The 25,082-nt window shown below is 42.4% G+C and overlaps 1 protein-coding gene across 7 annotated transcripts in view; it reads left to right on the top strand.

Moving 5' to 3' along the window:
- FNIP2 (folliculin interacting protein 2) overlaps positions 1–25,082 on the top strand; it is a 116,682-nt gene that overhangs the window by 66,453 nt on the left and 25,147 nt on the right. For all 7 annotated transcript variants that reach the window (XM_023755370.1, XM_023755364.1, XM_006081848.3 and 4 more), the window contains 6 exons: positions 6,136–6,265; positions 13,343–13,544; positions 13,824–13,912; positions 15,693–15,839; positions 15,958–16,127; positions 22,958–24,287. In XM_023755370.1, the coding sequence (XP_023611138.1) occupies positions 6,136–6,265; positions 13,343–13,544; positions 13,824–13,912; positions 15,693–15,839; positions 15,958–16,127; positions 22,958–24,287 (2,068 nt within the window). The remainder of the gene's footprint in view (positions 1–6,135; positions 6,266–13,342; positions 13,545–13,823; positions 13,913–15,692; positions 15,840–15,957; positions 16,128–22,957; positions 24,288–25,082) is intronic.

Here is a 25,082-nt window from a genome sequence, read left to right as displayed (position 1 = left end):
CCTACCACCTTAATTCACGTTTAGATTCTCTTCCTCACCAAAATGTCCACCTCATCAACAAGAAAAAATAATTTCCCCACTCTCTGTGCAACTTCATTTCCTCTGTTCTTCAGAGCAGTAAAATAAACTGAAGATCAGTATGAGGAAAACTTCTAGTATGTACTGTGAAACATTTTTATTTGGGCGTTTTAAAATGAACCCTCAGGGTAAGAACACACAGCATCATAGTGTTTAAAGAGGCCGTGTGTCTGGGCCGCTGTGCAGATACAGGATGGAGCCCACACCCAGAATGTGGCTTGGATGTCAAGACTGATAACACCACACACACACCAAGAGGGTGTGAGGTTTATTACCACAGACCGAGGCTTTCTGCTGAGAGCACGGTGGCTTCTCAAGCTGGTCAGAAAATGACTTGCGGGAAAGGGAAAGGAGACTGTTTGGGGGTGGGGTTATGGTGGTTAGGGAGTAGGTCCAGATGAGGGGTGCTGCACATGGTGTGAACTTCCTACCAGCTCCAAGGAGGGAGTACTCAGGCTTTCTCATCGGCTTGCCCAGATATGGTGGTGGAGGGGGAGGTGGTGGAGGGGAGGAGGGGATGGTGTGAAGCTTAAAAGCTATCAGCAAACATCACACAGTGGAGTCCAACTTTTTATTACCACAAGGGTCACCATTGAATAATGCCAAATGACATCCCATTTGTACCTGATACAGTGCTTTGTAGAGAGTTGCAGGAGTCCAAGAATGTGCTGTTCCTGTTTGTTGTCTGTGTAGGGGAAGGGCCGTGGCACCCTGTTGACCTCGCGTGCATCCATTATGGGAAACGGCATTATGGGAAACGGCTTGAACTGCCATTTATCAGTCTTGGCGGTATAACTTGTGCTCCTACCCACAGCTGTAGCTACCCACAGCTTGGAGAATGGGAGCCCTAAGGAGCTGCTAGGAGGTCATCTCCCACTCATGTCTCCGTCTCTCCTGGGCAGTTCACATGGGACAGTTTCTCATCACCTCCAGGGTTCTGATGAGATGTGGAGCTTTCTGCCCAGGCCCCTAGAGCTGCAGAACATAAAGCTGGCTCCCCAGCAGCAGGGGCCCCCCACAGCTTGTGTTGCAGGCATCTGACCCCTTTTGTGTTGTCTTTTTTGGTGTGTGGGAAAGGATCACTGGGAACTGGCACCTTTGGCTTATTCTTCTGTCTTTGTCACTAACACACTATCCAAATCTTTACTGTCAACTCTTTACCTTGGGCTTTGCTTTCTCTTAAATGTGTGAACGTGGCAATCTGTACTGTAACTTGGGAAGAACTCAGTTTCTTCATTTCTTTAGATTTCTCTTATTTCAAGGCAGATCTTTGATATTCTACTGCAATGGATATTTCATTTTCTTCAATTTCACAATTTGTGGACTCTTTAGCTTTAGCTTTTTCCCTTGTAGGTTTGCCATAATGATTTCAAAATACCTTATTTTTTAAAATAGGCTTTATTTTTTTAGAGTAATTTTAGGTTCACAGCAAAACTGAGTAGACGGTACAGAGATTTCCCCACCTCTACCCCATGCATATCCTCTCCTGTTATCAAATCACCCACCAGAATGGTACATTTTTCAGGAACAAATGGATGTTAGTTGAAGAGTTCTTCTCAGTCAGGAGGGTTGGGGGAAAAGCACAAATTTTTAAATTGGGAGTTAACCAGGTACACAGTGTTAACAGTAATCTGGTGATGGGATTTTGACTAATTTTTATTTTCTCATTAGCGCACAAAACTGCAAGTCTTTGTAATCCATGTATGTATTATCATTTTTTCTAATTACAAAAGGATTCTACAAAGAAAAGTATACTGAAAATCTTAAGGAGCTTTAGACATAGCACTTTTGAAGCTTAAATTGAGCCTAGGAATAATTTATAAGTCTCATATTTTATAACCAATTGGAGAATTTGTTTACCCAGCTCACAGAGCTAACTGGGGGCACGGCTAGGGCTGGAATGCTCCCCACTGAACTCCCATGTAAAAACTCTCCAGTATCCAGTAGATGCCAGGCCCCATAGCAAAAGGAGTTTGCATCAACTGGGCAGAGCCTGTGCAGCTCTATTTATTTTTTTATTCCCCACCCTAGGATATGTTTTTATTGACTCTAGAGAGAGAAGAGAGGGGGAGACATTGGTGTAAGAGGGAGAAACATTGATCAGTTGCCTCCCATATGTACCTCAACCGGGGATTGAACCCACAACCTGTTGGTGTACCAGACGACACTCCAACCAGCTGAGACATCTGATAGCGCACAGCTCTGCTTTTATCAAGCTCCTCAGGTGAACAGGCTGCACAGCAGAGCTCAGGCGTTGTATCGCACTGCACTGCCTTTCAGATTGAGCCTCGCCAACCATCAAATGCACTAAATGTTGATTGGATAGCTGGATCCACTCTTTACTCATGAAAAATGACAGTAGTTTGTGGGCCAAAATTAGGCCTGATTTTGTATTTGAGAGCTGTAACTATTGTTTTTTAGGGTGTCTGATTGATATATACCACAGTACTTTTCCATAAAAATCTTATTGAGTAATCCTATATAATAAAACCCTAATATGCAAATCGACCGAACAGTGGAACGACCAGTCTCTATGACACGCACTGACCACCAGGGGGCAGACGCTCAATGCAGGAGCTGCCCCTGGTGGTCAGTACGCTCCGACAGGAGGAGCGCCACTCAGCCAGAAGCCGGGCTCAAGGCTGATGAGTGCAGCAGCGGTGGCGGGAGCCTCTCCTGCCTCTGCGGCAGCCCTAAGGACCCCTCGGTGGACATCCCCCGAGGGGTCGTGGACTGCGAGAGGGCACAGGCCGGGCTGAGGGACCCTTCCTGCCCCCCCCCCCCCCCAGCGCAGGAATGTCGTGCACCGGGCCTCTAGTCCTATATAATAAAACCCTAATATGCAAATCGACCGAATGGCAGAATGACTGGTCGCTATGATGCACACTGACCACCAGGGGGCAACTGTGTTGAGCACCTGCCCCTTGGTGGTCAGTGCTCTCCCACAGAGGGAGCACGGCTCAGCCAGAAGCCGGGCTCACAGCTGGCGAGCACAGTGGCAGTGGTGGGAGCCTCTCCCGCCTCCGCTGCAGGCGGGTGGTAAGGAGTGAGGGATCCCAGACTGCAAGAGGGATGTCTGTGTCTGCCTGCCCGAGCAGTCCCAGACTGCGAGAGGGCACAGGCCTGGCTGAGGAACACACACACACACACACACACACACACACACACACACAGTGCACGATTTTCGTGCACCCAGCCTCTAGTATTAAGATATTTTTGATGAGGAAATGCTGGATAGCTCTAAGCCAGCACTTTAGCTTAATATTTCATTTGTATGCCATAGACATTCTTATTAAGCATTTTTTTAATGAGGAGAAAAGGAATAGTTTCTTCTCTTTTTTATTTTAATTTTTTGCCTTCCCTTTCATGTCTCTATTTACAAATCCTAGTTTCTTTTCATAATTAGCCAATCAGCATTAATAACCATTTAGTACTCAGAAATGTCTTAATTAGTCCACCTTTTCCAAGAATTATCAGAGAGTGAATAGCTAACATTCATCGTGTGGGGCTCTGGACTAAATGTTTTATATGGATTGATTTAATTCTCACAGGAACCTTAGGAAATAGATCAGTGTTTTTCAAACTTTTTTTTGTCTGTAACACATGCAAATGCATTTCACATCATTATCCAGTAACATCTTTATAAACAACAAACAAAAGTTTCATCAATTAATATTAACACTGCACTATACTGTTTTTAAATGTTGGTTTCAATCCACTAAATAATTCACAACACACTAGCACAGTGGTTGGCAAACTCATTAGTCAACAGAGCCAAATATCAACAGTACAACAATTGAAATTTCTTTTGAGAGCCAAATTTTTTAAACTTAAACTATATAGGTAGGTACATTGTTATTAACTTAATTAGGGTACTCCTAAAGCTTAGGAAGAGCCACACTCAAGGGGCCAAAGAGCCGCATGTGGCTTTCGAGCCGCAGTTTGCCGACCACAGCACTAGCAGATTGCGGCTTTTATGGAAAATACTGAGATGTGATACTATATTGTCTCCATTTTACAGATGAGAAAGCTGAGAGGTTAAGTAACCTACCCATGTGTCACAGCTGCTGAGTGGCAGAGCTGGGATTTGAACTAGGAACTTGGGATCTTACAGTTTACTAAACTGAATTATATAGCAATACAATTTCCAGAATAAATTGTATTGCTCTGTATATCACCACAGTCTTGCTTCTGTGCTGGGATAAAAATGTTTGTAATACAAGTACTACCCCTCAACTGTCCTCCACCTGCCAACAGAAGTGTATTTGCTCAGCGGAAGACAGGGGACCCTGAAGATTTGGGAGTAGGGAACGAGGACCTTTTGGATTTTATAGGAGACTTTGAGAACTTGGGAGGTGGGGCAGAAATTTCTAATTGGATTTTTTTATTAAGTAATTTTGTGTGGCTTTGAGGAAAAAAAACTCTTTTATCTCCTTTCAAAATTCTCAGTAAAATTACTAACTCACTGATATTTGAAATGTGGATTTGATTTTGGAGATTTATGTCCAGGCTTAAATCAAGGCTGAAGCCAGATTGGAACAGAGGCCACCTGATGGAGCCAGCCACATCTGGGTAACACTTTAATGCAGAAGTGCTGTATATGTAGTAAACATTTATTCAGTGTCTGCTGTATTCAGGGCACTGTCCTGGGTACAAGGCACACAAAGCATCTCATAGGCCTCTGCTGTGGGCAAAGCATCTACATTTTATAGCCTGGAAAGCTCATTGATATTCTTCTAGACTTGAAGCTTCATGCAGGCCGATACGTGTATGTCTTGTCCACCACTGTATCCTGCACAACATCTGGCACATGATAGACACTCAGCATTAGCTTACTGAACATTGACTAATAGCCAGGTAACTCTTGTAGTATTTAAAAACTGAGGTCAGAGACCCAGATTATTTCCATCTGCCTGTAAAGCATACATAAAAATATAATAGTCATTTGGAGAAACTGCCTTGTCAAGTGATATCAGTGAGCATAGTCCACTATGATTACCGAAGTCACTTTCCTTTGCCCTGTGATTTGCTTCTGAAAATGTTGTCTAGCCATCTGTAACACCCCATTTCCTTTTCCACTGGACTGAGTAACATTTCAGTATGTAATTCCTTAGCCCTAGGGAAGTAAAAGGGGAAAGTCCATCTCCTTCCATTCTTCCAAACCATTAGACATCCTCCGAGCCACTGTGATTTGAAAGAAACCCTGTGCCTACCTGAGATGGACCAGTCCCTCCCTGCCTGTTAGAAAAGTGTGGGCCAGCATGCCATCTCATAACTGACTGCAAGCCCAAGTGCAGGCATCTAGTGTTATGTATCAGGAGGAAGCAGAGAGAGGCTCGGAGGCAAATAGGTAATCCAAGCAGAAAATGGATTTAACCCTTTTCGGTCCAACGTGGAGGCTGACTCGACAGACCAGGCGCTAGGAGCAGGTCCAACGTCGAGGCTGAGGTTGACACCGCAAACCAGTTCAACATTCAATCCCGTCAGTTAATTTGGATCAGACTGTTTGAATTCCAAAAATAAAATTGGACCGCAAAGGGTTAAGATTAGAGACTGGAGGTGGGGCGGGGGGAAGGCGGGGTAAATATTGTGTATTTGGTGATGGGCAGCAGGAGAGAAGATATTACATGGAGCAAATACTCATTTGCCTATATTTCATCTAGATTTACTTACACCTGTGTAAGTAAACATTGTGCAAATATTTCATTGGTTACCAGGTGGCAATATAATCAGTTATGTTATATATGGACCATTTTATGAGCAATATGCACTCTGCACTCTAATTGAATGAGTAATAATTACTTTGCATTCATAATATGGGGCCAGGTAATTGATGCACTTGCTAGGTTTGTAATCCCTGTTTCTCTTCATTTGTTTTCCTTTTTAAAGGATGTTTCCTTTGCTGTACATAAGTCTTAATAAGGGAGAAGTTATGTCTCCCCCTCCTGGCTATGACTGGTAGAACCTAAAAATTTAGGTTATTTGCATGTATTTTTTTATTTAGCTACACAGTATTCATTTACCACAACTTTCAACTTTTAACTTTCCTCCCTACAGCCTCCCTAAGCAGCCTCTTGATTACACCGTTCCCATCTCCAAGCTCCTCTACGTCCTCTTCTAGCAGCTACCAGCGGCGCTGGCTTCGAAGTCAGACAACAAGTTTGGAAAATGGCATCATTCCAAGGAGGTGAGCTGCAAGTTTCCTCTTGCTGAGAAGGGGACTGGTGCAGGCAGCTTGGTGGGGCTGGAAGGACACTGAGCTCACCTATTGTCAAGGGAACAAGAGAGCTAACACTTTTTGATGAGCCTCAGTTTAGCCTGAGAGTTTACAAGTTAAAAGTTTTCTGGAAAGAACAAATAAAAAGAACAATAAAAATCTCCTGGTTTGGAATACACTGGGAATTGTCCAGATGGTTGTGTCGTGTATAAACTATGTATGGTGTTCATTTAAAATGAGTATGCTCTATGTTTTCATTGGCTTCCTTCCAAATGTAGCTCTTGTACATTAGGAGGGTGGAATAAATCTCTTCCTTGGGTTATGGTGACTCCAGTGTGAAAATATATGAACTCAAAGATTGGGACATACTCTCTCTGTAAAACTTGAATTCTTAAACTAAACAGTCATGAATCAGATTATGAATAGAGGTGGCATCAAGATATTTTCTGCCTTCATTTCAGTTGATTTTTATTATTTTTTAATTACCAGTTGACATTCAGTATTATTTTACATTAGTTTTATGTGTGCAGCATAGTGATTAGACATTTGTATAATTTACGAAGTGATCCCCCTGATAATTCTAGTACCCACCTGGCATGCTTTTAGATCTGAAGTTTAGTTATATTCAAAATACATCTTTTTGGCTTATGATGATGTTACGTCAATAGCTTCCAACCTCTTCTTTCTACAACCCAGTAACTCAAAAGGGAATCAAGATAGGTTGTACCTATGAAAACTCACATGTAAATTGCCTGATAGTAAATTGACTAGTACTCACCATGTGTAGGGAATCTGTGAAAGTAAAAGATGATTCAGGTGCTTGCCTGCATTTGGGTAGTCTGAAGATATATACCACAAATCCTATATAATAAAAGAGAAACATGCAAATTAACCATCCCTTTGCTACGCTCACCAGCCAATCCAAGTGAGTATGCAAATTAACCTGACAAAGATGGCGGTTAATTTGCATATGCAGGTGTCAAGCGCCCCAGGAGGCGATGGCGGCTGCGGGCTCCCGGAACCATTGCCGGCCCCAGGAGGTGAGGCCGTAGCCACGCCCGCGGGCTCCCAGGACCTTGCTGGCAGAGAGCAGAGCAGGAGAGCGGGAGGTTTGGAGGACTTGGCAGAGCAAGAAGCCGCTGGACATAAAGCAGAGCGAGAGAGAGGGCGGTTTCGAGGGCGTGGCTCCCTCTGTCACCCCAGCTTCCTCATCACAGCTGTGGAAACTGACAGCAGGGAGGAGGAAGTCCCACCCCCATAGAATCAGCCTTTGGTCAGACAGCTCTCAGCGGCCTGACAGCCAGGACTCTCATTCACCTGCATCTCAGACCGTGACAGTAGAGAGGTAGGACTATGTCTAAAGAATAACTGTTGATACAACATAGCTCTGCAGCCGAAAGATGCCGGCGTTATCGACAGAAAATGTCTGCAGAGCAACGTGTGTCTGATCTTGAAAGAAGGCAGCGCCTGCGACAGGATGTATCTGAACACCAGCTACTGGAAAAACATCATTCTGATGCTGAAAAACACCTGAGTTATCGACAGAAAATGTCTAAAGACCAACATGACTTTGAAGTTGAAAGAAGGCGGTGGTGACGACAGAATATGTCTAGAGAACAGTCATCAACAAGTACTACCAATACTGGTAGGAACTGCCTTCTCAGCAAAAATGGAGTACATGAGGATGCAATCCTTGAACAGTTGTGGTGGAATGACTGTTCGATGTGAATTTGGCCTATCGCTAAATTTCTCTGATGAAAAACCATCAATGGGAAATTTACTCGATGTTGTAGCAAAGGGAAAGTCTGTCCAAATGATATACATTTTCCAGATTACCCAGCATATTTAAAAAGATTAATGACAAACGAAGATTCTGACAGTAAAAATTTCATGGAAAATATTCGTTCCATAAATAGTTCTTTTGCTTTTGCTTCCATGGGTGCAAATATTGCATTGCCATCAGAATATGGGCCATACTGTTTTAGAATACACGGACAAGTTTATCACCATACTGGAACTTTACATCTTCGGATGGTGTTTCTCGGAAGTTTGCTCAATTCTATATTTCGGATACAGCCGAAGCTACAAGTAAAAGATTAGCAATGCCAGAAAACCAGGGCTGCTCAGAAAGACTCATGATCAACATCAACAACCTCGTGCATGAAATAAATGAATTAACAAAATCGTACAAGATGCTACATGAGGTAGAAAAGGAAGCCCAATCTGAAGCAGCAGCAAAAGGTATTGTTCCCACAGAAGTAACAATGGCAATTAAATATGATAACAGTGACCCAGGTAGATATAATTCTCCCCGTGTAACCGAGGTTGCTGTCATATTCAGAAACGAAGATGGAGAACCTCCTTTTGAAAGGGACTTGCTCATTCATTGTAAACCAGATCCCAATAACCCAAATGCCGCTAAAAGTCCTTCAAAATTCCTCAAAAACTCTAATTTGAATTGAGACCTGGCATTGGGAACTGAGGAATCTCTAGTAAACTTACACCTAAAATAGATATATTGGGCTCAAAAAATGAAAATACAGGAGCCCTTGTAAAAAAGTGCTATTAAAGAGTATACTAAAATGTAGTTTCCCCTTTAAAAATATTTTACTTTCAAAACGTAATAGGAATAATAGTGACACATGAACAAAACAAATTTATGAATTGCAAAAGGTAATACTTTGGTGTTACAATTTTATGTAACAGAAAAAATAGTAGTTGCCCTAGCCAGTTTGGCTCAGTGGATAGAGTGTCAGCCTGCAGACTGAAGGGTTCTAGGTTTAGTTCCGGTCAAGGGCACGTACCTCGGTTGCAGGCTTCATCCCTGGGCGAGTGCAGGAGGCAGCCAATCAATGTGTCTCTCTCTGTCTCTTCCCCTCCCTTCCACTCTCTCTAGAAATCAATGGAAAAATATTCTTCGGTGAGGATTAACAAAAGAAAATTTGATACCTTCATTCATCATAAGATTTTTCTGGCTCACATTTCTGAAAGTTCATTTGTATAGGTTATCAAAATTTATACATCAATCAATATAATTTAAAGCAGCCTTAGTAACTCCTGGCAAATGCAAGATGGCACATATTTTTGATAATTTTTTATTTTGAGAAAGATCTTTCTGCTGATGCAGCTAATACTGGAACTTTATAGTTATGACAACATTGAGATACATTTCTAATAAAATTTCAAAGCATAAATTTTAGTATATCTTGTGGAACAGTTTTTCTAAAAAGATTTAATTCTTCACTCAAATCCATTTGTGTAAGTCTGAATTTAATTTTAAATGTAAATTTATACAAGATTATTTTAATGTTTCCTCTGACATTTTCTGTAACTTATGGAGGTATGTATATATATATATATATATACACACACACACACACATACATACACATATATATATATGTTTTCATTGATTTTTTTAAGAGAAAGGAAGGGAAAGGAGAGGGGGGGGGAGAGAGAGAGAGAGAGAGAGAGAGAGAGAGAGAGAGAAACATCAATATGAGAAACATCAATTGGTTGCCTCCTGCACGCCCCCTACTGGGCATTGAACCCAAAACTCCGGGCATGTGCCATGACCAGAAATCTAACCAGCAACCTTTTGGTACATGGGATGATGCTCAACCAACGGAGCCACACCAGCCAGGGCTGGAAGTCTTAAAAGAAACTGAAAGTGTCTTTATGAGTTGCATGTAATTTAGAATGCCTTATGCATTCTATCACTGCATCTTCAACAGTATGGAAAAATTAATTTTATACTGGGCTTCCTTGTTAATAATTTCATCTGAAGCTTCATATGAACATAGTGTCTGTTTGGGGGTGGGGGGTTCTGTCCAATGCATCAATCTTTTTATTTTATTTTTTTTCATTTATCTTTATTGTTGAAAGTATTACAGATGTCCCCCTTTCTCCCCTATTGCTCTCCTCCACCTGCTCCCACTCCCTCCCCAGGCCTTCGCTGCACTATTGTCTGTGTCTGTGGGATATATATATATATATATAGATAGATAGATAGATAGATAGATAGATAGATATATTCATATTCATATATATTCTTTGTTTAATCTCTTCCCACCGCCTCCCCTCTAAAATATGTCAGTCTATTGCATGCTTCAATGTCTCTGGGTCTATTTTGTTCGTCAGTTTGTTTTGTTCATTAGATTCCAAATATAAGTGAGATCATGTGATACTTGTCTTTCTCGCATCAATCTTTTAAAAAAAAATTTAATCCTCACCTGAATATATGTTATTACTGATTTTTAGAGAGAAAAATTGATGTGGGAGAGAAACATTGATCAGTTGCCTTCCGTACATGCCCCAAACAGGGATCAAACTTGTAACCTAGGTCTGTGCCCTGACCAGGACTTGAACCCTCACCCTTTTGGTGCATGCGATGATGCTCTAACCAACTGAACCACCTAGCCAGGGATAATGCCTCAATCTTTATATTTACTTTCTATTTCTGTCCCTGTGGATATTTGATTTATAATGTTGCAGCAGTTTTCAAAACCAGAGATTATAAACTCTGAAGAATTTTAATAGCTTCCTGGTATGCTTCATTGTGGTGTCCACTCTAGGCTCTTACTTGGTGATTATTTACTATTCTGGGGCTTAGGTCAGAGAGTTAAATATTTGTGCAGAGTTCATGGGGAGGGGCCCTGATGATGATGGACAAGCTGCCCTCCCACCATGGGTCACTGCCCTGCCTAAGTCCTTCCTCTCGCCCATGGTCGTGACCACTGCTGCTTCTGCTGCTGCCACCGTCAGCCACCAAGCTAGGCCCCGGTCCCAGCCTTGCCAAGTTGGGGCCTTGTGGCACCCTGGATTGCCCAGACATGTGTGTGTGTGCCTGACCACCAGGCCAGTTACTCATTGTCTGGGTTGCATGCCCTGGGGCTTGAGCCTACCACACACTCTGCAGTCTGGTATCTTTACTGCTCACACACATGCTCCATTGTCCCATCATACTTCACTTACAGATTCAGTAATAAAATTATTAAGAATCCAGGACAGCATGTTGATGAATCACTCTGCCTCAGTTTCCACATTAGCAGAAACAGTCTATGGTACCTTACCTGTAGGTGACTGAGGGCAAAGATAAGATAAATTATTTGGGTGCATACCTGAATTTTTAAAAACATTCAGAAACATTTTTTCTTTGTGGGATAATGTTAAATATATAATTACAATACCACATGACCTGATTTATTCCTGTTTGGTTGATCCAAGACTACAGAATGAAGCTCAGTTACTTTAGAATTCAGTGTAGAGATACAGTGAAGCAAGTAAGATCTACCCAATACTGTGATAGCTGTGGAAGTTTTTCAGAAATTCAGTAGGGGGCGCTCTCTGCTACGTTGAAGTGGATAGTTATTATTTACAGGGTAAAGATGAAGACAGTGCATACATCTGCATAGGGTTCAGTGTTTATTGCCATTTGATTATTAAGACCACATTGGCTGAAGATGAATGGGCTGATGTGGTCATTTTGCTTTTGAATAAGAAGGGAAATAGGAGTTAGACAAAAAGGGTTGTAAAGAAGTATTGGTATCAAATAAGCTCAGAATTTTCTCTTCAGAGTAGAAATAAACTGATGTAGGGAAACAAATTATAGTACAGGTACTTTTGAAAAGAAGAAGGAGCATTGTATGAAATTACGTAAAATTCTAAGAGCCTCAAGAATTTGTTTCTAGTGAGCAGATGATTAGGATCTAGGAGTTTCTCAGAGATAACAGGTGATGGTTTAACACAAGGTGTCACATTTGCAACAGCCTCTGGAGAGCAGGTCCTTACAGAGGCATGTCTGTTAGTGAGAGCCTTTACTGACTTATCGACCACACCCACATCTCTGGGATCCTGCTTGAAGTCAAGAGAAACAATAACATATTTCTCTGAGGTTAGAACAAGATGTCTATCTCCTTTCCTTTAAAAATAAAATAGCGTTCCTGACCATACAACTTTTGATGTGTGTATGTTTTTTAAAATACGAGTATGATTGAAATCACAGGCACATTATAGATTGCGAGTAGAGCAAGAAATGAAAATTTAAAGACCAGGAGTGGGAGGCTAACTGCCTCGAATCCTGCAAAGCATAATGGTTGTGTTGTAATTTGTAGTAAAGAAAATGGAGGAAGTGGTGTCCTTCCATATTTGGCAGAGATATGAGTCTAAATGGTGGAGTCAATGAGTAAGAGAAAACGTATTGCACAACTACCACGTGCCAGGCTAGGGGCTTTCCTTTGCAATGTTATGTCCTTGGCTTTGATTTTTTTTTTTTTTTTGGTAGAAAAAAACAACTCTTTTTTTTTTTTCTTTTCTCTTACTGATCATAGCTATTTGGCAGTTATGCTGGCTTTTTGAGAATAGTTAAATAAGAGACATGGTTGGCCCATATTTGAATATATATTCAGGATTTATTGGCTTCATGATTCTCTTGTCATAGAAGCAGAGTCTCTCAAAAGAATGTTAAGTTTTTTGAGAACCTGACTATCCCAGGAGAGAGGTGGATCTTTCTGTTTGGGGATTTCCCAGGGCGCCAGATCAGCCACATGGCTCAATCGAGTATTTACAGAAGTAACTTCATCTAATTCGAACAGCCTGGAAAGTGAGCCTCAACTACCAGCAAATATCCAAATATGACCTTTGATTAAATGGAATCCCACCTGGGATCATTTCTCTTCCCACATTCTTACCTATTGGTGCCTATCAACTAGAACAAAGGGCCCATGTTTTGAGTGAACAGATGTTTCACACCTCTTCCTAAATACCACCAATCTGATGCACAGTCCAAGAGAAAAGTACTAAGGATCTAGCAAGGGGACATTTGAAATTGTTTTCAGTTTTAAGTTTACTTTCATGTCAGGATAGTATTAGGTTGTAAGCTATATTTTCATGACAGAGAATTACAGAAGAGAGTAAATTAGAGGTAGATCAACTCCTGGTTAAGACTCTGAGTGTTCTGGATTAGCCACCTGAATGTCACCCCCTGACATCAGAGTTTATCTTCAGTGTGATGCACTGATACGACTTATCAAACTTACTTTCCTCCAGGTCAACTGATGAGACATTCAGCTTGGCTGAAGAAACCTGTAGTTCTAATCCAGCCATCGTTCGGAGGAAGAAAATCGCCATAAGCATCATCTTTTCCCTGTGCGAAAAAGAGGAGGCCCAAAGGGATTTCCAGGACTTCTTTTTTTCTCACTTCCCCCTGTTTGAATCTCACATGAACAGGTTGAAGAGTGCAATTGAAAAGGTAATGAGAATGTAATCTTATTCAAATAGAGAAGGGATTATGGGTCTTTAAAGACTATGCAGATATCAGATCACTTTCCTAGAGAATGTTAATCATTGATATTTGATATCAGATAATGCATGGCTTTAGGAGAGGAAATTACTGCTTCCTGACGACTTCAGGCATCACTACCTTGAGTGTTTTGATTATGATATTATCTTTTATTAATAAAGCCTAGTAGACAGTTATACAGCGTTTTCTTCGCCAGAGAGTAATTTGGTGTGTTTCTCTTCAATGAAGGCCATGATCTCCTGTAGGAAGATAGCAGAATCAAGTCTCCGAGTCCAGTTTTATGTCAGCCGTCTGATGGAGGCTCTGGGAGAATTCAGGTAAATTCACAGTTTGTCAATATAACAAATTGGTGAGTAGCAGTGGCAGCCATGGATCTAGGGAGACATAGAGACCATGACTTGGAAGAATCGGGGGCTGGCAGTTTTTAGTCACTTTAGTAGCTCCTTTAAGATGGAAACTAAGATCAAAGGAGCAAAAAATTTAAGTCGCCCAGCACCAAATTATCCTTACTACTGCCTGACAGACAGTCTTTGGTATTGTTTTTTAACAGGGTGAATGGATAAAACTAATATTTCGGTATCTCTTATAAGCCTGTTCATTATTTCATGTCATCCTCACAAAAGCCCTAACAGTAGGCACTATTACCCTATTTTACAGATGAGGAAACTTGAGTTCAAGGATCTTGTCCAAAGCATAGATGGAGAGAGTACCTATGTCAGGGAGATATACATTCTCGCTTGCCAGGATAGGCCCAGTTTATACCCACTGTCCTCCCACAAATGTCCTAGTCTAGACATGAAATTATATGATTATATTACAGTGCACTTTCATTATTAGTTTCTAACTGATGATCTTTGTACTCTGGACAGTAGTTTTCTAGAGTCCTTGTCCCTAATGTCTGGGTGTAAAGGTAACCTGCTTTGGATAGCACGAGGGATTCTGCTGAGTTGGGATTGTCACACCATTTCTTAGAGCCAGCTTCTCGATGGGGAATGACATCCCATTCCAAGGCAGTCAGGAGCTAATGAGTCAATGTTACTCTGTAGGTGAGGGACAAAAAAGTTTACAGTTCTTATTGTTAGAAGATTTTTGTGATGCTCAGGTATATGCTGGTGAAGTCTATACCCCTTGGAGCAAAATTCTAGTCTTTTATAAGTCCTGGGTTATGTATAAAGTACTTAAGTCATGTTAGTCATTATCTGGTGATTGTTAAGACCTAAGCCACCTATGTCGAAATAGGTAGTGTGAAGTTGTGCTTTTTGCTGGCAGTCTGATGATTAGTAAACCTTCTATTGTTTGTGAGGATAGACCTGAAGTTGACTGTTGCTCTGCTGTGGTCGCCAGAAGCTGGCCTGTGCTTGAGAGTTTGGCTGCTAGTTTAATGAGAGTATCAGTTTTTCAGAGGTCAAGAATGTGAAAGTATAGAACCAGAAAGCCTCACTTACAATGTACATAAAGAGGTCTTGTTCTTATTTCAGCAGCCTATCCCTCCAGAAATGGGGACAAAATAAAGTATTAGCATTTGGAGACCTTAGGTTTAGTAAATGAATCCCAGTTCCATGTGACAGTAACTTGTCATTGCTACCCAACTTGGCAAATGCTCTGTTTTTTGACAAGGTGGAATTCTGTTGTGTCTCAATTCTTTTATGCACACGGCCTAGAAAATCAAGTCAGAATATGTCTCAGCTATTTTGATTTGGGGAGAATGGATGTGCTTTGTAGCTAGTCAACTTTGCCATTGTGCAAAAGCTGCAATATGTAAATGAATGGACATAACTGTGTTCCAATAAAACTTTATTTACAAAAAGGTGACAGTAAGATTTGGCCTGTGGGTCATAGTTTGATGACCCCGGTTTTATATTCTGCATGAGTCCCTTGAGTCCTACATAGATTCAGATTATTGTTATCTCCTTTATTCCTTTATATAAAGATTAGAGGCCTGGTGCATGAAATACGTGCAAGGGGCTCGGCCCTCGCAGCCCCAGCTTCATCCAGAAGGTCGTCCAGATGTGCTAATTAGCATATTAGCTCTTTATTATATCGGTTTATTCAAAATAATATTTGTGACAGTTTTGTATATTCCTTCTCTTTTCATAGAGGGACTATCTGGAACTTATATTCTGTTCCAAGGATAGCAGAACCTGTATGGCTCACCATGATGTCCAGCACTTTGGAAAAAACCCAGCTCTGTCAGCGTTTTCTCAAGGAGTTCACACTCCTAATAGAACAGGTCAACAAAAACCAGTAAGCTTCAGCTCTTTGTAACGTGGTGTGCATATTCTGTGGCCAATGTATGTTCTGTAGATGACATGCCTTTTCCTGCGTTGACTCATCTGGTTGTATTTTCTTCCATTTCTCAAAGGTTTTTTGCTGCCTTACTGACTGCAGTGTTAACCTACCACCTGGCCTGGGTACCGACTGTCATGCCTGTTGATCACCCTCCCATTAAAGCCTTCTCAGAGAAACGCACCTCTCAGTCGGTGAACACACTGGCCAAAACACATCCGTATAATCCTCTCTGGGCACAGCTGGGTTAGTACCTGATTTGATTATTCAGAGACTATATGGGACAGAATAGGGAAAATGCTAGAATTTTTATTGATATTAACTATTCAACCCAGTGATACAGGGCATAGGAGATTGGCCCACAGATTTCTAATTGTGATGCTACCAGCTTCCTCACCATTCCCTGCTAGCAGCTTTGTTCTACTCTTTTAAAGCTCTGTAGTAAATTCTGTTCTCCCAGACCACACAGCAAATCACCCTAGAGCAGTGGTCGGCAAACTGCGGCTCTTTGGCCCCTTGAGTGTGGCTCTTCCACAAAATACACACGTGCAGGTGCGCACATACAGTGCGATTGAAACTTCAACTTCGTGGCCCATGCGCAGAAGTCGGTATTTTGTGAAGAGCCACACTCAAGGGGCCAAAGAGCCGCATGTGGCTCGCAAGCTGCAGTTTGCCGACCACTGCCCTAAAGCAAGGTCTCTTAACCTCAGCATTATCAGCCTTCGGACCAGATAATTCTTTGTTAGGGGTGGAGGAGCTGTGTTGTGTATTGTAGGAGGTTTAGAAGCATCACTAGCCTTTGTTCATTAGCTGCCAGTGAAAAGCCCCCCTCCCCTCCAAAGTTGTGACAGTAAACAATTTCTCCAGACGTTGCTGAGTGTCCCCTGGGGTATGGGGAAAAGACACCCTCTGGCAGAGAACCACTGCTCTAGAAGATGAACTGGATAGGAGAAAAATAAGACAAAAAAGAAAGTAGTACATACAGTTTTACCATCTTTTAAATTTTAGCATAAGTCAGAAACCTTACCTTTCCTACACTGCTTCCTTGCAATTAGTTGGTGGCATTATTTCCTCAAAGCTTAGTACTGAAGCATGGTATAAGAATCTTAATGCTTTGGCAGAATTGGGTACAGAGTTTGGTATTTATGAGACCAATTTTGCATATTTTGGGTTCATATGGAGGAGAGCTATACTATAGAACTACTCATTTATCAAATGTTTAGAGTGACAAAGTAAAATCTGCACACTCACTCTGTCCCAGACCCGTGCTAGATGCCAGGGATATGGAGTTGAATAACAGGCACTGCTTAGCCTCCAGAAACGAGCTGTCTAACAGAGGAGGCAGATTTGTATTCAGATGATTTCAGGATGTCCTGAGTAGTCCTTTGATGGGGGTGTGCAGAAAGGATGTAAGAGAGAAACTGTGAAGTGTACTAGTAAAGGCTAAGAGCATGAGTGCTGAGCAGAACTGCTCAGATCAAACCCAGTGTCCATGGGCAAGTGACTTAACCTCTCTGACTCAGTCTCTTCATCTATAAAAAAGGGCAAAAATAGTTGCTGATTGCTGTGGGAATTCAATTAGTTATATATAAAGCACATTCGTTACTGGTGCGACTGCTGAAAATAATATTGGAGGTCTTAGAAAACAACATGTTATAATAACAACAATGAGAGTTGTCACTGTGAGCCAAGCACTGTTTTAAGTGCTTTTTACCCATATTACTAATTAGATTCTCACTACAAATCTATTACTATTGCCCTCACTTTATAGATAATAAAGATGCCTTGCCCTTGTGCCCTGGATCATGAGATGTGTAAGAAAGAGAATACCTGTCTCACCGTTAGGGGGATAATAGATGCGTGTTCAATGAATTAATAAAGAATTTGTTAATTAATAAAGAATCTAAGAATGTTAAAATGTATTTAATACAAGCGATCAGTACTGAGTTCACAAAAGTATTCGGAGCGTGCCTAACTCACTGTGGGTCATCTGATTCTTCCTGGGGAAGGCAGAGCATTATTTATTGTTCTTGTTACAGAACAATAGTCCTGAAGAAAGGTAGTATCATCAACTGGTCACTATGAAGGGAAGAGGGCTGGATGTTAAGGAAACATGATTACATGCTGCCAGGTCACCCATTTAAAAATAATGCTAATTAAGTAGTATGCATCTAATTAGATAAATGTATTTATAAGGACTGAAGGGTCCCGGGTTCGATTCCGGTCAAGGGCATGTACCTGGGTTGCGGGCACATTATTTATTGTTCTTGTTACAGAACAATAGTCCTGAAGAAAGGTAGTATCATCAACTGGTCACTATGAAGGCTCTCTCCCTTCCTCTCTGTAAAAAATCAATAAAATATATTTAAAAAAAAAAACAATGCTAATTAAGTAGTATGCATCTAATTAGATAAATGTATTTATAATTAGACATGCTTCTCATTTGAAATTTAATTAATTGAGAGTCATTAATTCCCTTTATTCAACTTAACAAGGCAAAGTCCCTTCCTATGGGCTCACCGTCCTTTTCCAAGGAGATCATGTATAATTAAATCTCCCATGCTCCCTTCCTTCAAACAGTGCAGCAGTGTCAGGCTGTGGACAAAATGGTGTGAGGAAGGGATAAGGTCTTGGTGCAGAGTCACACCTTAGCTTTATAAAGTCAAGTGTAAATAATGGTTAGGTTCCTATTATTATAAAAAATCAAGAGGCTTCAATAATTTGACAGGGAAAGATGCTTATTTCCAGTTAGTATTATGTTTTCATTGACTGTTTACCAAATCACAGAAAACAGGAAAATATAAATTGCCTGGAATAAACACTGATGCAGATATAATTTTAATCCAGGTTCTAAGTAATAGAGAAGATTCTATCTTGAATTATTTTAAAGGAATATCTGAGAGTTTAGCAGGATAGGTACTGTTATTAGTGGAAGTGGAGGGATGTTTTCCATAAGCCAATATTCTTCCCAGCGTGGGTCCTATCTGGGTCGCCATCTGATACCAGTGGTAGTGGAGTTTGCCATGAGGAAAAGAATTTCTTGAGGCCCCCATGGGAGGATGGGGTGTCGTGGAAAGCTTTATTGATGATGTAAGATTAAGGGGGTTCCCCTCTAAGTTCCCATCTTCATCTGACTCACCATGGAAGAAGTCTAATCTTTTCTTTAGCAGGGCCACAATTAATGTCACTACCCAGAATTTCTGCTCCATATAAAAGTCCAGTCTAGTCCATCATCTGGCTAGCTTATTTTGTGTTCTCAGCTGCAGTCCATTGTGTGTGAGGTCCGCATGACCATGGACCATGTGGCTGCTTAAGGCCACATGGCTGTGGAGAGAGAGCAGGCGAGCAAGAACAAGAGAGAGGGAACTCTTTGGGGATTTTAACTTTTCAAGATTTTGTATGCTTTTGATGGGGTCCACGCTCTAGCCAATCCACTGTTCCTCTGGCTAGACTGACAGGCAAGTACCTTTCCCATGTCACCCCAACTTCACTGTGCGTGTGCCGGTCTCCCCATTTGTTGGAACCCTTCCCCCAGTGATCTGCAGGGAATGGATCGTTGGTTCCATGAAGCAGTAGCTTCCTGGTGAAGCTGCCCAGATGACCATGCTTATAATCACTAGCCGTCACTTTGCTCTCTTTCTATTATTAATATTAATGAGTTAATTACAACAATAACAGTACCACTGCTGCGCCCCCTTCTGCCTGGTTTCTTGCATTCCCTGGGAAACAAGGAGAGAAGCTGGAAGCAACAACCCCTTCACATTCTCCTGGGTTTGCTGCTCAGAGGCTTAACCTTCCCCACTTATGCCTCACACGTGCTCTCAGCACACAGGTTTTCCAAGGTGTGGCTAAGCACCCAACAGTGGGTGTGCAAGCTGCTCAGTAGGTCAAAAGAGCATTTAAAAAGTACAGTAGAATAGAAAATATCAGTGACACACGTGTTTTATAAACTGGTTGTTTCAAGGGAGTGTGAGGCTGCAGTCTAAATGCATTTCTTTCTTGGGATGGGTATACTAAGTTGGAAAGCCACTGTCTTTCATCACTGATTGAAGGAGTTTCATGTGGGTCTTTTTTTGATCTAATGACCTCAAGGATTTGTGGAAAGCCAAACAACACTTTACAAGAGAAATTACAAAATGGTTTGAGCTAAATGATAATAAAGAGGCAATAAATTATAATGCTTAGCATTAGGGCAACTGTATTTAAAGGGTCTTCATGGCATATACACATTTATTATAATGTAATCAAAGAATAAGGGGCCCTTTAAGATAATTAGTTTCTCTCCTTGTCTCCCTTTTAATTTTCTCAGTTTCTCCTTGTCTGCCTTTGTTTCTCCATCTCCATGTCCCCCCACCTCTCCCACCCTCTCAGTTTTCCCTCCCCTTTATAATGCTGCTGAATTCTCTCAGCTTCTCACCTCATTCTCTCCCCCTCTCTTATTCTATCCCTTCTCTTTCTACTTCTGTTTCTGTCTTTTCCGTTTCCCTTGGTATCTTCTTTCCCTCTTCCTCGGTGTTTTCTTTTCCTATGTATGCTTTACACTCTCTGCTTTCCTCACCTCTGAGCTTTTCTCCAATTCTCTACCATTTTGTTCCTCTCCACTCCCCATCTCTTTTCTCTTTCCTTTCTTCTCCTTACCCTCTGTCTATTCTTCTCTTCCTTCCATAGGTCCCCTCTCTGTTCCTCTCCTCACTGTCTCCCCTCTCTAGTGTCCATTCCCTGAGTCGCCCTATTTGTCTTATTTCCCTGATCTCTCCTCTCAATCTGTCTGCACCCCTCCCTGCTTTGTTCACTCTCTGTCTCTGCTCTCTCTGTTTCACCTATAGTCTCTTTACCCCCCCCTTTTTTATGTGTTTCTCCCATTTTCTCTCTTTTTTCTTAAATTTAACTTGGTATTTTAAATTGTGCTTAACAAAGAAGCACAGAAAATAACATTTATCATCTTAACCATTTCTGAGTGTACAGTTCAGTGATGTTAAGTCTATTCGCATGGTCATGCAACTCGCCTTCATTTTGAAAAATTATACTCAGATGAACAAAGGAATCTACTCTAAAATTAGTAGCTTTGTCAGTCTGGACTCAAAAAAATTACCTTAGAGTTCAAGATCCAGGAAGTCTTTAACATTACAGGTATTTTTTAAATGATGCATTATTTTTATGAAGTTTGGCCCTACAGTAATGGCAGAATCTACACAACATTATTCTCATTACTTAATAGAGTTTAAATTATTATAAATTGTTTTTAATCGCCATCTTTAGTTTTATTTTTTTAAACTTACGACTTAGTTATTAAAATGTTAAATGCATTGAAAAATAATACCATTCTGTGATATTTTTTTATACCAGATTTCAGATGTGGGAAGCTTATCTTCTGTATTCACACTGAGACTGATTGAACAAGTGTCCCATGAGTGCCTGTCACAGCTGCGATGCCCTGCAGCAATGGGCAGTGTAATCACTGCAAAGTGAGAAGAGCTCAGTATTTGTCCTAGCACCAGACTGCAGTTTGAGTTATTGTTTTGAATTCTCAGTCAGTTGCAAAAGCCTCAGAGATAAAGCTCTATTAGCCTCTCATCTAGCCTTTTTATAGAGAGGACTGTATAATATCATTTCTGCCCTGCCCCTTAAGTTCTTAGGAGCAGTAGCCTCACACGTGGGGACAGTCTCTATAGGAGGTACTTCCCAAGGGTTCCCCAGGGCAAGTGCTTGCCCCAGTCTTAGCCTATCATTCATTAGTTTATCTATCGTGTGCCCTTATCAATGCCTTCCCTCCTCTCGCTAGATGCACTCCTCACATGGGTTCTAACTTCCCGAGTTCTTATTTATAACTATTATCTTGTCTCTCCTCTCCTTTGTTTAGAATATTTTTAAATTTGATTTATTAGAACATTTTGATTATTCCCGTAATGGTTTCTAACTCAGGGTTGGGTCTGTAGAGGTATAAATGAGATAAATCCATGTCAAACACTTGGCACTATGTCTGCACAGTCTGTAAATGTTGGCTTTTTGTTGTAATTTTCATCATTATTATCAAAGTATCAATTATGTAACTTATCAAATGCAATAATTTTAATAGGCACTTGACCAGTACTTTTATTTTTTAATCCTCATCCAAGGATATGTTTTTATTGATTTTAGAGAGGAAGGAAGAGGGGGGGGGAATCGATCGGTTGCCTCCCATATATGCTCTGACTGGGATTGTAACTACAATCTAGGTATGTGCCTTGACTGGGAATCAAACCTGCAACCTTTTGGTGTATGGGATGAAGCTCCAACCAATTGAGTCACCTAGCCAGGAATTAACCAGTATTTTTGATGAAAAGTTTATATTGCTGGGCTTATTGACACATTTGCCCTTCTTCTACCTTTAAGCCAAATGTTCATGGTTCATTAGCCAGTTTTTAATCAACTTGTTAGGTTATAACTTATGGGACATATTTTTTCCAGCAGAATTTTCATGTGAAGTAATAGAAATATTCAGCTTCATTCATATTCAGAATCATATTATTTGTGACTAAGTGATTTTCTTCTTGTTAATTAAATTGATTCTACTTGGTGCATGTGTGTATATTGAGAGAAGTCTGAACAGGCCATTCATTAAGTATTTTGAATTGATTCACTGCACTTCAGTTCAGAGATCCTTGAATTTGGATTTCATTCCAGGCCTATTGTCCGGGGGTTCTTCTTAAAAAGTCTCATCATTCTAGTTTCCAAGATACAGTATTTGACTTGGTCACATATTCAGGGCTCTGACTTTATCCTTCCTTGGGAGGTAGAGTTGGCCAGCCAGTGAGATGGGTAGGCAGACCTATAATGGCTGTATATAGCAGTGCTGACCCTTTGCAACAAGAGCAGCATGCTGCAGTCATGCCCCGCCTTTTCAGACAGACTCTCCACTATAGACGCAAAACGAAAACACGGCATTACTAGGCATTACTTGTTTTCCTCAATCATTTGTGTGAAGAAGCAATTCTTATTTGGGACTGTAAGTCATCTGTTTTTCTCTTGTAAAAGCCGACATATCCAGGGCACGCTCACCCCTGATTACTTGTATTTGTGTCCACTTTGCTCTGCAGGTGATCTCTATGGAGCCATCGGCTCTCCAGTTAGGCTGACGCGCACCGTGGTGGTGGGGAAGCAGAAGGATTTGGTCCAGCGCATACTTTACGTCCTGACCTACTTTCTCCGCTGCTCTGAGCTGCAAGAGAACCATCTGACCTGGAATGGGAATCACGGAGAAGGGGACCAGGTGTTAAATGGGAGCAACATCACAACAGCCTTGGAGAAGGGAGAGGTGGAGGAGTCTGAGTACGTGGTGGTCACGGTGAGAAGTGAGCCTGCTCTCCTGCCCCCCATCCTGCCAGCAACACTGACTGCTGAGGGAAGGAGCCCCGGACCCGAGGGCCTGGCTGGGACCCCAGAGGACAAGGACATCAGAGACCTTTGTCCCCAACCTGACACAGAAGGAAACAAGAGTTCTGTGGCCTGCAGCCTGGACTACCAGGACCCAGCCCTGGGCAGCTCTTGGAAACCGCAGGATGTATTTTGTGGGGAGGAAGAAAGTGAAAAAGAGGCCCCAGGAGATGGCTGTTCCAGGTTCTCCAGCTGGAAAGGTTTGGGGGCAGGATTGAAGGCCAGTGAGGAGTTGAAAAGGGAGATGCCTAAGAAACTCCCACACCGGTCAGCGGCCTGGCCTTGCCCGGACAGACCTCCCCGGGAGAAGCCTCCCCTAGAAAAGGTCACTTTCCAGATTGGGAGCTCCGTATCTCCAGAGTCTGACTTGGAAAGCCGTGCTCAGAAAATGGAGGCGCGGCTCACGGCCTGTAGGCAGCATCCAGAGTTAGCAGGTTGTCCCTTGGTGGAGCCCAGGGTGGCCGCTGACGCGGCTCAGGACCAGCAGGTTTCTAGGTGCTCCTTCCTGCCTGGCTTCCGGCAGAGTGTCTGCTGTCCTCAGAATCTGCCATCTGAGGGGGATGAGGGTGACTTTGACAGGACTTACGCTGAGGACAGAGGCTTCAGCACGGAGGCTGCAGCAGATGCTGCCGGGCAGCTCAACCCCCCTGCCGACTCGTCTGCCCCTGATGCCAGTGCGGCAGGAACTGGGCAGAGGACGCTGGAGAACACGAGAGGGTTGCATTCGAAGGCTGGGGAGGGACCTTTGATAGAGCCTGTGTCTGGCAAGTGTGCACAGCAGGACTCCGGCACCTCCGTCGCTACAGATGTCCCCTGTGGGGATGCCGACGGGACGGCTGATTTCAGGACTGAAGGAGACATTCCCAGAAACGAAAGCTCGGATAGCGCTCTTGGAGACAGTGATGACGAAGTGTGTGCTTCAGCCACACTGGATCTAGGTCACAGCGGCGACCAGGCTGAAGAGTCCTTGGAAGTGGAGCTGCCTCTGCCCAGGTAACGCTGGGCGGCTGGGACGCAAGGGAACTGGGTCCAAACACAGCCATGACCACGTTAGCTGCTGTTGGCTGTCACACATATCAGTTGTTTTTCCCCAAGTGTTAGAAGTTTTATCAAACTGATATAGTTTCCAGCCTGCCCTTTCTCCCGGGATGCCCACTGGCTGAGTGCATCGAGCTCTCTGAGCGAGGAGGCGGGTGGTACCTTTGCCAGGACTGGGGCATGTTGGGGAACCAGGGGATGTGATGGAGTGGGTGGTGGGGCAGGGCGTGTACTGTCCCATCATCTGGATGGGGCTGCACGGTGGGCAGCAGACGCCTTGCTTCGGAGGAGGCGGATTGCACTCACCTGCCGCTTCTCTCCTGCCGGTCAGAGCAGCGTGAAGCGGCTGGGAAACAACACCTCTTCCTAACACTCCCACAGGCCGATGATTTGGTCTGTGATGACTGAAAGCAGTAATTAGAGACTTCTTCTGTTCTGCTGCCCTGTTGTGGGCACCACCCTGTGCAGATGTGTCGAGTTTCTAAAGCCAGACAGCTGGCAGGCTTCCCCCATAGACTTTCTCTTTCTTCACTCCCTTGACACAGATGCCTGGTGGATGTGCCTTGTGAGATACAGGAACAAACTCGTAACCAGCCGCCAATATACTGTTTTCTTCCATTAGAAATATACTACCATTAGAAAAAACAAACAAAAAACTCTCTTCACTTTTCCAGCCCCTTCCCTTTTCTGGCACCAGTGATCTGCTTACTGGAGGTCTGGCGAAACAGCCCACCCTTCATCTGGCCTGCG

Source organism: Myotis lucifugus, unplaced genomic scaffold (genome assembly GCF_000147115.1).
Source record: "Myotis lucifugus unplaced genomic scaffold, Myoluc2.0 scaffold_1, whole genome shotgun sequence".
NCBI classification, from domain to species: Eukaryota; Metazoa; Chordata; class Mammalia; order Chiroptera; family Vespertilionidae; genus Myotis; species Myotis lucifugus.
This window is presented reverse-complemented; position numbering and strand designations above follow the sequence as displayed.